Consider the following 12,357-nt stretch of genomic DNA (forward strand, 5'->3'; position numbering starts at 1 on the left):
TTTCTAAACGCTACAAAATAGCAAGAATGAAATACGCCCGCGGAAACATGAATACAAACTGGGATCATGTAAGTTTAATGTTAATCGACAAATTAAGAGGTGACATTGTTTTCGGCTGCACTTTACTTTGGCAGACCTAAAATTTTTAAGTTTCTTTTACATAATCCTGTAGATTTTGTCGAGAAAAATCCGGAAATGCTAGTTTTAAGGCGAGAAATCCACTAGTTCAGAAGTTATGAGCAGTTAAAAGTGGCATTTTACCGTATTTGACTGACACTTTCGGCGCCATATTGTCTTGTACCTTGTCGGTAAAACAGATTCTCAAGTGGCGGACTACATTATGTACTACTTTTATATTGTTATGCCTATTTTTGAAAACTGCCATATTTCGAATTAACAGAGTTGGTTTAGGACCTATTTTCTCGGGAGGGGGTGCAGGGAGAGGGGCGAAGCCCTAGAGTACGAATTCAACTTTTGAATTACCTGACAAATACGGTAAAAAGGTTTACCTTTAACTGCTTATAACTTCTAAACCAGTGGATTCCTCGCATGAAAACTAACATTTTTGGATGCCACTCGCTAAAATCTACAGGCTTATGTAAAAAAAACTTGAAAATTGTAGGTCCCCCAAAGTAAAGTTTAACCGTGTTTTCTTCCATTTAACGTTCTTCGTTAGGTAATATTTTCCGATGAGAAAAAGTTTAATCTCGATGGCCCAGATGGGTTCAATTGTTATCGGAGAGACCTACGAAAAGATCCAAAATATTTGTCTAAAACCAATTTTGGAGGGGGAACGTTAATGGTATGGGCTGCGTTTTGCTCGAGTGGCAAGCTGGAATTAGCGTTTCCTTCATCCAGAATGAATAGTTTAGACTATATTGAAATATTGGAGAACAATTTGTTGCCGTTTATTCATTCGAAGAACCACATTACTTGGACGTATCAACAAGATAATGCCCCAATACTCAAAAGTCGAGCAACACTAAGGTGGTTTCAAACACTTAATATAAATTTATTAAAGTGGCCAGCATACTCCCCGGATCAAAATCCGATGGAAAATTTATGAGGTACGATGGTAAGGCGTATTTATGGACACAACCAACAATTTTCGAATATTTCGCAGTTAAAAGAAGCTGTACTAAAATCCTGGAATGAAATTAACGATGAAATGTTGAAAAAACTAGTTGGGAGTATGGCAAGTCGCATTTTTGAGTTAATCGAGAAGAAAGGAGGTCCTACTCATTATTAAATCATTCCCTTTTATTCATTTGAATTATTATTTAATCATTACATTACAATTTAATATTGTTATTATTAGACTGCGGAAGTTTATGCAAATGCATATTTTTATAGAAAATAGTTAAAAGTATGGGACCTAGACAGAAATTTGTTTTGAAATTAGAATGCTATAAAAATACATTTTTTATTCTGCATATTTTGTATATTTATGTTTAAAAACATATGCAATGATATATTGCATATATATCGTTTCGTTTCGTTTATCACCATACTTCCGTATCATAATTGTGTAGTGTTTACACAAATACAGGCCATATGGAACCATATTTCTGGAACCTTGTGTTGCTAATCGATCGTTAGGTGTGACAGTTTGTATTTCGAATTTGAATACTTCAGTTCAATTATCGCAGTCAATGTGATCTCTGTGAAGAAATGAACATATTTAAGTGTCTCTTAATTCTCTAAAAATGCCGAAAGTTAGAAAAAGTAGAAAAGTATTAATGCTAAGTTGGATAAAAAACGATTCCAATTTTGTTATTAATGACTACGACAATAATGATAACGATGACAGAAGCATTCATTGTAAAATTTCCAATAAAAATGTGAAGTGTGAAACAAAATCGCATTTAGACCAACACATAAATACCGGCACACATAAAAGGAAAATCGAATAAACTGGTAATTCATGTGAAACAGAGGAACATATGAATAGTATAATACATCTAAAAAGTATTCCTGGTGATTGCGGTGAAAAGATTAGAAAAAAATGTAAAAGAACTTTAGAAAAGAATGTAGGATTTTCTACATTATCGAAAATTTCTAATATTTTAAATAACGAGGGCGTTTAAGGACCAATAAGTGTGCCGGAACAATGTTGTTTTAAATTTAAATACGCACCGATTACTTCATGTGGCGTAGAGCGATCGTTCTCCGCGTATAAATTAATTGTAACAGACAAACGCCACCAACTAACACCATTAAATTTGGAAAAAATGCTCATAATCTAGAGACGCGGTAGCGTCTTGGCGCCAAGTACATGAAAAATTATCTGGCGTTGGAGTTACCACGTATCTTTTACAAGAGAGATGGTCCATTCAAACCTAACCTGAAACTTCTTCCATGAATATCTCAACACGCCTGCAATATTTTCTAAATTTAAATGCATTTTTCTCATGTGAACCGCATATAAGCTTCCGAATAAAACCAAAATCAATAAAATCGGTCCACGTACAACTGAGATATCGTAATATCATGTCATAAATCTGTCAGAAACGGTATTTTTCGTATGATTTCCCCGTCGTCAACCCTTAGCCAATAGGAGCTAAGCAAAAGACGAGTGTCGTTCGTCGGCTCTCGGAATCATTCGGTTCGGCATTGCTCGTCAACCATCGAGCGTCGAGAGTCGAAACAGATGTCATCATTCATAAGCTGCCAAGTGTCAAAAGTTTTTACACTATTGCATTATTAATTATATTTCGCCCTCGTTCTCAATATTACAACATGTAGTTCCCCCCTCTTCCCGACATTGGTCACAGCGATTTTAGAGAAAAAACAAAAGATGGGATGTGCCGTGCGTCACAGCCCGTGCCCACGAAGCACACGGCAACCATCGACGCTAATTCTTTCTCGCTGTGCGACAGAGGTCACTTCGCGAACGTAAAAGTGTAATATTGTGCCATGGGAAAACATAGAGCAGAAGTAAATGTGGAAACTCTGCATAAGCAGATGGAGTTGTTGAAGGCTGAAATGAAGAAATTAAAGGAAGGAAGCATGTCTGATGATGGTGAGTGTAAAATTAAAATATCCATCAAGCGCCTGTACGAGCGACAGGACAATGATCGGTCATTCGATGGCGCGTACACGAGCGGTGCAACATTCGAATTATATTAGATGAAAAACTTTCAAATGAAAACGTAGCGCATGCACGAACGAGATGACGGGTTTTCTTTTTCTTTTTCGATTTATGAAAATATGGACGAAAATATCCGAACAAAAACATAGCGCATGCACGAGCGGCATGACAGTTTTTTGTTTTACGCGCACAACACATGCGTAAGTTTTAAACGCATGGCGCTGTCTCTTGGTTACAGGTAGCATAGAATCGGAAAGCTCGATTCAAAGTGATACAGTTATGGAGGAAATTAATAATGGAAGTGATAAAGAAAACGTGATTGATAAGCCGAATGTGGAAGAGGCGGATACCTTGGAAGATGAGTTGGATGAGGATTGCTTGGCTGCTCTAGGAGCAGACCCTACAGTAGATTGTACAAAGCAGGTAAAACTGCATAATTCCATTAGTAAAAGATGGTCTCATTGGTTTTTCAAAGGGTTAAAGGACGTGGAAAAAGAAAGATTAATAGCCAAATATCCGGCACCGGGAAACTTACAACCACCCAAGCTAAATGCAGAAATTGCTGCATTTCTAATGCAATCTTCGGTTAAACGCGATTCACATTTCATGCAAAGGCAAAAATTGGCAACGTCTACTTTGGCAATATTAGGTGCCATGTTCAATAGCGTAATAGATGAAAAAGATGGTGTAGACAAAATTGATTTTGTGAAAAAAATTAATGATGCCGCAAAATTGATAAAACAGCTAGTCTTCGATCAGACGGAGGCTAGAAAGGCTTTCATTTTACCAGGCGTTGATAGGCATAAGAAGGCGATTCTGACTAATACCCAAACAGATGAATATGTGTTTGGGAGTAATTTAAAGGAAAGGATAAAAGAAGCGAAAGCGTTGGAGAAGATTGGGCAGGATATGAAACAGGCTGGACCATCTAGACCATTGAGGCCAGTGAATAATTTAAACTGGAGCGGCCCACAAACGACGAAGCCGGCGTTTTTGCGAATGGGTCAAGGAAATCATCCGGCAAATTCAAGGCCACGACTGTTCTTCAAGAACAAGCAATTTCCTTACAACTCGAGGGTAAAGAATCAGAATCGGTACATACCAAGAGACACAGCAGTGCAGAACCGAAGAGATCAAGAAGGGAGGATATAAATGTAGATATTGCAGGGAGATTAAAGAAATTTTATAATAATTGGGAAAAAATCACCGACGATAAGGTTGTCTTGGACTGTATCAAAGGGTACAAATTGAAATTTGAGAGAACGGGGATACAAGTGAATAAGCCTAAAGTAAGCATTGATTCGGTAAGTGAAATGAGGAAGTATGAACGAGCAGTTGAATTATTAAAGAAAAAGAGAGTTATGGAGAAATGTCAACCAGTTAAAAATCAGTTCATATCAAGTTATTTTTTAAAACCTAAGGCAAATGAATCATATAGATTTATATTGAATCTGAAAAGGTTGAATGAATTTATTAAAAGTAATCATTTTAAGATGGAAAGTATAAAAACTGTCACTAATTTGGTTTTTCCTGGTTATTTTATGAGTAACATAGATTTACAGAATACATACTTTTTAGTTCCGGTAAGAAAAAGTAGTAGAAAATACTTGAGATTTGAGTTTGATGGCGAATTATACCAGTTTACGTGTCTACCAAATGGTTTGTCTACGTGTCCCTTTATATTTACAAAACATATGAAACCAGTGATAAAATTATTAAGATCAAAAGGGTTTTTCTCTGTTCTATATCTAGACGATATTCTGTGTATTGCGGATCCATATAAAATTGTCAGATTAATGTGAAGGAGACAAAGAAGTTGTTAAAAGAGTTAGGTCTTCTTATAAATTATACCAAAAGTAATTTAATTCCGTCATTGCGATGTAAATAGTTAGGATTTGTAATAGACTCGGATAAATACTTCGCTGAAATTACACAGGAAAAAAGAGAAAAGTTAAAGGGACTGGTTCAGCATTTTTGTAGATTTGAAATTTGTACAATTCGGGAATTGGCGCGACTTATTGGCTCCTTAAAAGGAAAAATTTAGAGTGCTAGTAAATAATAATAATGACTATGGAGGGCCCCAAAGACTATATTACCGGACTTGAAATGGTGGGAAAGTCATTTGAATACGGCTGTGAATCCTATAAAAACCAATGACTTTGGGGTTGAAATTTTTACAGACGCATCTGACAGTGGTTGGGGTGCAACTGATGGAGTTAATAAAATTTATGGGTTCTGGAATGATAGAAAGAAACTACTATCGATTAATTTCAGAGAACTTTTAGCAGTTAAGTTAGCACTGTTAGGTTTGGCCGGGGAGTTAAATAATTGTCAAATATTACTAAGAATAGACAATACTACAGCTATTGCCTACATAAATAAAATGGGTGGTACGAGGTTGTACAAATATAATAAGTTGGCAAAAGAGATTTGGAAATGGGCTGAGGAAAAGAAAAATTTCTTATTTGCTTCATATATATCGTCTGTTGATAATGTGGTGGCGGATAAACTGTCGAGAATCGAAAGTAATGATACTGAATGGGAATTGGCTAGTTATGCATTTAATAAGATTATAAACAAATTTGGAATTCCGGAAGTAGACTTATTTGCATCAAAATTTAATAATAAGTGCAGTAGATTCTTCTCTTGGTTGCTGGATGATAAGGTAGAGAAAATTGATGCGTTTACGGTTAAATTGACGAATTTAAATTTTTACGCCTTCCCACCATTCAGTTTAATTCTGAAGGTTCTAACAAAGATAAAAATGATAAAGCACGGGGGATAATAGTAGTACCGAACTGGCCTAACCAATCTTGGTATCTGTTACTGTTAGAATTACTAGTATCAGAAGTAGTGATATTCGAACCCAATAAAAATTTATTGTCATGCAGGGCAGGCTGTCACCCAAGATATCATCACCTGTCTTGAATAGCAGGAATAGTATCATCAAGGCGTTCGAGATCATGAAAGTCCCTCACGCCTCAATGGAGATTTTATTGGCATCCTTGTCGGCAGCCACATATTTATAACCATAAATGTGGTGAAGATTTAGTAATAAGACGGTTTTTTAAAGGTATTGAAAAAATAGTGCCACCAAGACCAAACTATAACTTTACCTGGGATGTATCCGTTGTTTTAAATTACTTAAGAACATTAGATCCCTTGTCGGGTTTAAGTTTACAAGATTTAACGTATAAAACGGTGACTTTAATAGCCTTATGTACCGCCCATAGGGTCCAGACGCTAGCCAGTATTAAAGTAAGAAATGTTAGAAATACGGAAGCAGGATTAGAAATAAGAATACCAGATGTGATGATAACATCAGGTCGGAATCGTTGCCAGCCATTATTATATTTACCAAGATTCTCTAATGATAAAAGACTGTGTGTGGCATCGGTGATTGAATATTATATCTAGAGACGCGGTAGCGTCTCGACGCCAAGTACATGAAAAAATAGCCTCCCCATATATGCCTGGCGCTGGCGCTACCGCGTATCTTTTACTCGAGAAAACGCGATTCCAACCTAACCCAAAACTTCTGTCATTAATATCTCGTCACGCCTGCTGTATTTTCTAAATCTAAAGGCATTTTTCTAATGTAAATCGCATATAAGCTTTCTAATCAAACCAAAATCAATAAAATCGCTCTATGTACAACTGAGATATCGTAATATCATGTCATGAATCGGTCAGAAATTGTAGATTTTTCTTCTGATTCTGATTCTTATTCTTATTCTTTTCGTCAACACTTAGCCAATAGGAGCTAAGGCCATTCGTCGATTTGTCGACTCTCGGAATCAGTCGGGAAGGCTCGTCGGTCGGAATTCTAATATGGCTGTCACTCGTGCCGCTCGTTCATTTCTAACCTATAACCATCAGTTTGGATTTGTGACATTTGGTTTCTTGCAACAAGACATTCTGACATGCATTGTGCGTACTTTTGAAAACTTAAAGGACTGAAACTGGAATTATAATACAATAAATTGTGCGTTACCAATAGTAGATCTCTTTGTACATTTTCCCACTTTATTTATTAACATTTAAATTTGTTACAACAAGATTTTCTGCCACGCGTTGTGCATACTTGTGAAATTTATTCTAATACAATAAATTGTGCGTTACACATAGTGGATCTCTTTCTTTATTTCTCATTTCATGTTTAACATATCAATTTCTAGCAACAAGACTTTCTGCCTTGCGTTCTTTGTGCTTTTGAAAACTTAAAGGACTGAATCTGGTATTGTAATATAATAAATTGTGCGTTATTCATATGACATTAATTTTATTTGTAAATAACACATACAAACCTTATTTTATTATAGTAAGCATAGAGTCTACAATATACATAATGTGTCTGAAGCCAGATAAAGGAAAGAGACCAGCTTCAGTCCCTTAAGTTTCCAAAAGTATACAGAACGCATGGCAGGATGTTTTACTGCAAGAAATTTAAATGTTAAAGATGAAGCGAGTAATGAACAAAAGAAATCAACTATTTGTAACGCATAATTTATTGTATTAGAATAAAGTTCAAAAGTACACACAATACATGACAGAAAGTTTTGTTGCAAGAAATTTAAATAATGAGAAAACGAACAGAGATCCACTATTTGTAACATATAATTTATTGTATTACAATAATATAGAAAAAGAGAGGTCAGACTTAGTCCTTTAAATTCTCAAAAGTACGCGCGACACATGAGAGAAAGTCTTGTTGCATTTAAATGTTACTGATAAAGTGATTACATTTTTTCTTTAATTTTCTTGCAATGAGACTTCCCGCAATGCGTTCCGCGTACGTTTGAAACCTTAAAGGATTCAAATTGATCTCCCATTTTCTATTATTTGAAGTCATTCACTGTAGAAATTATCTTTGTAAAAAGAAGTGAGATCCCCATAAAAAACTTAAAAAAAGTAAAAAAATTACGCCAAGTACATGAAAAAGTGGAGGACTTAAAGAGTAATCATAGAAAAATAGAAGATCCTCCTAAAAAAATTCAAGAAAGTAGAAAAAGAAGTGAAATCGAAATGAGCTGGCAGTACATGAAGGTGCTTTCCAGCAAAGTGGAAAGGTGACACTGTATAACACAATGAAAAATTCGGTGCTTTCCAACTATGCGCAGCTAAAATGCTGTGTTGAACAGTGCAGACGTTCAGACCCTAATGACAACTCATGTAAAGTGACTGCTCCGCACTTTGGCGGTGAAATGAAGAAGCTAAATAATGTATTAACCACAAACTGAGACTGTTTAGACATTTGCCTAGATGTCCGTGGCCTGGAAGTCAAAGGCTTAGCGTGGCCAGGCAAAGCATTCTCAGATCATCAATACCTATAGTTTCTCTCTCGCACACTTTCACATAATTTGTCAATTTAAAACTTTGACAATATGAGTACATTTTCATTTTATTGTATTTTAAAATATTTCTAAGGACATTCATTGACGCAGATACCCCTCCTCTCACAGGCTTTCAGATAATTTGTCAGTTTAAAACGCTAACAATATGAGTACATTTTCATTATTTTACATTTTAAAATAATTCTTATTCATCAAAACCTTGACCTTGCCTGGCCATGTCAAGCATTTGACTTCCAAGCCGCGGACATCTAGGCAAATGTCTAAACAGTCTCAGTTTGTGGTTGATACACTATTTAGTGTCTTCATTTCACCGCTAAAGTGCGGAGTAGTCACTTTACATGAGTTGTCATTAGGGTCTGAACGTCTGCACTGTTCAACACAGCATTTTAGCTGCGCATATTTGGAAAGCACCGAATTTTTCATTGTGTTATACAGTGTCACCTTTCCACTTTGCTGGAAAGCACCTTCATGTACTGCCAGCTCATTTCGATTTCACTTCTTTTTCTACTTTCTTGAATTTTTTTAGGGGGATCTTCTATTTTTCTATGATTACTCTTTAAGTCCTCCACTTTTTCATGTACTTGGCGTAATTTTTTTACTTTTTTGAAGTTTTTTATGGGGATGACTGTTACCAAAAATTTAAGACGCTCGGATAGATTGTTTATAGCTATTGTGAAACCACATAAAGAAATAGGTTCTCACACGATCAGTAGATAGATCAAGACTGTGCTAGCGAAAAGCGGTATTGATGTAAATGTTTTTTCTACGTCGCATGCACTGAAAAAAGGGATTGATTTAAACGTGATAAATAATACGGCAGGCTAAACTAATACCTCCCGCGTTTTTGCTCAATTTTATAATAGACCGGTCTTACTGGAAAATAATGGTTTTGCATTAGCGATACTAGATTCGTAAGGCAATATTATAAATATTAGTTGCGTTCAATTATTGTATATCATTTAATAGTTATAATTTATACCAAATACAAGAGTTGTATCAAAAAATTGTTTACTCTAAACATCTACATGTTGTAATATTGAGAACGAGGCCGAACGATCAAACGAACTGGTGAAGTTCGATCGCAATTATATGTAGTGCCTCGTTCGAATATATGTATTACAACCCACCCTATTTTGGTTTGATTTTCTTTCCCAACCCTATTAACAAAAATGTTTTGATAGCTCTGAACGAATGAGCGTCGATGGTTGGCGTGTGCTTCGTGGGCACGGCACATGCCATCTTTTGTTTTTTCTCTAAAATCGCTGTGACCAATGTCGGGGAGAGGTGGGAACTACATGTTGTATTATATTCGAACAAGGCACTACGTATAATTGCGATCGGACTTCACCAGTTCGTTTGATCGTTCAATTATATTTATAACAGCAAAATGTTTTCAATTTAAACTTTGTATGTAGGGTTTAATAACAAATTACAGCCAGTGTTGTAAAGGTGTAGATGAATAAGAATTATTTTAAAACGGAAAATAATGAAAGTGTACTCATATTGTCAGAGTTTTAAACTGACAAATTATCTAAAAGTTTGCGAGAGTAAAGGTATTGGCGTCGATGAATGATTTCGTTAGAAATATTTTAAAACCCAATACAATGAAAGTGTATCCATAATATTGTCGGAGTTTTAAATTGAAAAATTACCTAAAAGTCTGTGAGAGAGAAAGTATGGGTATTGATGATTTAAGGATGCCTTGGCTGGCCACGCCAAGCATTTGACTTCCAGGCCGCGCAAATCTAGGCAAATCATCTGGCAGCTCATTTCGATTTCACATCTTTTTCTACTTTCTTGTAGTTTTTTTATAGGGATCTTCTATTTTTCAATGATAACTCCTTCAGTCCTCCACTTTTTTATGTACTTGGCGTAATTTTTTTACTTTTCTGAAGTTTTTTATGGGATTTATTGTCACGGAAATTATAATATACCAGAATAATTGTGAAGAGTATTTTATATATGTGTACATAACGAATATTCTGTAACATACTAACATATTACTTATTTTACTACATTTTATTCAAATTTTTCGTGCATATTTTGCATATGCATGTTACATATTTATCGTGCATAAACTTCCGCAGTCTAGTTATTATGTTATAATTCCATTGGTGGTATAGTTGTAAACCCATGAAATATCTATAGTATTACTATTAGTTGTCTTAAATGAATGTTGTGTTCGCCGTTTCATCATTGCTATAATATATTTTTAGCCTCTTTCACACAATACTATTAAAAATTAGAAATTATTAATTAAATCTACAAAGCGCACGAAAATGGTAGCGGTGCTATAGTTATGCACCGTAATGTATGTGTATAAAAGTATCAATCGAAATATTTGCCCTCAAAAGCTACTACTTTTCCCCATTTTTCTGGGAAAAGTTGAATTCCGCGACGAAAGAACGGTTTATCTTTCGAGCTTATCCATTCAGCAACCCAATTTCCAACTTCATCGTAATTACAGAAATGTGTGTCTTCCGAACCATGTTGCATTGATCTGAACAAATTATAATCACTTGGGGGCCAGTCGGGAGAGTAGGCTGGGTGAGGGAAAATCTCTTCAAAATAAGATACAAGAATGAAAGCAATTAAAAAGAATATTTTTAGTGAAAGATTAAATATAGAAAAATATGAATGTTTTTGAATTTTGTATAGAGCACTCTATTTATTGTCATACTAGCGGAGAAGAAATCAGAGAACAGGAATATCAAGTCTATTCGAAAAGAGGAAAGATACAGACTGAATATATCAAATGATGAAGACGGAATTAATCGTCTGATATATGTTGGTGGAGCATTCCTAAAAATTACCATTAACTTTCATTGATACAAACAGGAAGACATCAGCAATATAAAATATTGTATCTCATTTAAGGTATCACAAATAAATCATCCGCTTCGTTAGCTAAAATAAATGAACTACAGAGATCGTCAATTTGCATTCGTAAACCTGCTGGTCAGGTATGCATAAAGATTTTTCAATTAAAATCTGCATTGGAAACAAGAAATTCTTTCTCGCTGTGTTACGTGTAATCAATAACAGTGACAAAATCGCTAAGTACGGTGAATTTTCCAGATCATCATTAATCCAGACGTATTAATCATCAAACGTGTATTTCAACAGAAAGATCAAAACATTTATCAATTTTATCACTGTTGTAGATTTTTAAGGTAAAGTAAAAAGTAAAATTTGCTATTCTCTAATGGATGCTGACACTCCAAGAAACTTTCAATTGTATTAACAGAATGTAATTATTCAATATAAATTAAATAAAAAAAAGAGTTTCTATAGTGGTTGCGATATTAAAAGCACTAAAAAAGTTTATTTCAAAATAGTACGCTTTATGCTTAAATTTATATTTTCTGTAAATCTATTCAAGTTACGATATGACATGCTTTATCATACGTGCTTTGATACTTTGACAAAATTCAGAAAACTAGATGATTTTATAAAGTTTTCAAACTCCGTTGTATTAAGGTACCTTCAAGCTTAAATCTAGTAACATCATATTTTTAATATATATTGCATAAGCTTACACTCTTCCTCTTGACAATTGCATATTCAAAATTTAAACCAATTAAAATTTCATATTTTCATAATACTCTACCTTATCGAAAGTATTTATTTAATACTAAATATTCGTCGTACTCTGCCATTTGGTGGTTCCTCCAAAGTACACATTCTCAAAGTGTGTTATTTTATTTTTCGTCTAATTAGAAGCGAATTTTGATACGAAATCGCAAATTGTTAAGTTGGAAGAGTTCAGCGTTGACGATCTCGCATTGATTTTGCATTTCAATAGTGAATTCAAGAGGAAAATTCCTACATAACGCAGCACGAGGTGACGTTATGTTTGCTGGTACGCAATTATCAGAGATGTGCGCAGCAGAGCCGTATCTCGTTAATTAG

At 34.8% G+C, this 12,357-nt stretch overlaps 1 protein-coding gene and 1 long non-coding RNA gene across 4 annotated transcripts in view; one reads left to right on the forward strand and one right to left on the reverse strand.

Moving 5' to 3' along the window:
• Window positions 1-12,357, reverse strand: part of LOC128881198 (uncharacterized) — a 68,081-nt gene that overhangs the window by 21,905 nt on the left and 33,819 nt on the right. The gene's annotated exons all lie outside the window — the stretch shown is intronic.
• On the forward strand, window positions 3,241-7,109 carry LOC128881180 (uncharacterized). Its single transcript, XM_054131971.1, has 2 exons — window positions 3,241-4,395; window positions 5,983-7,109. Exon 1 carries the CDS (start codon window positions 3,371-3,373, stop codon window positions 4,241-4,243), a length of 873 nt encoding a protein of 290 aa, XP_053987946.1. The 5' UTR covers window positions 3,241-3,370; the 3' UTR covers window positions 4,244-4,395; window positions 5,983-7,109.

Source organism: Hylaeus volcanicus, chromosome 1 (assembly GCF_026283585.1).
Source record: "Hylaeus volcanicus isolate JK05 chromosome 1, UHH_iyHylVolc1.0_haploid, whole genome shotgun sequence".
In the NCBI taxonomy this organism is placed as follows: Eukaryota; Metazoa; Arthropoda; class Insecta; order Hymenoptera; family Colletidae; genus Hylaeus; species Hylaeus volcanicus.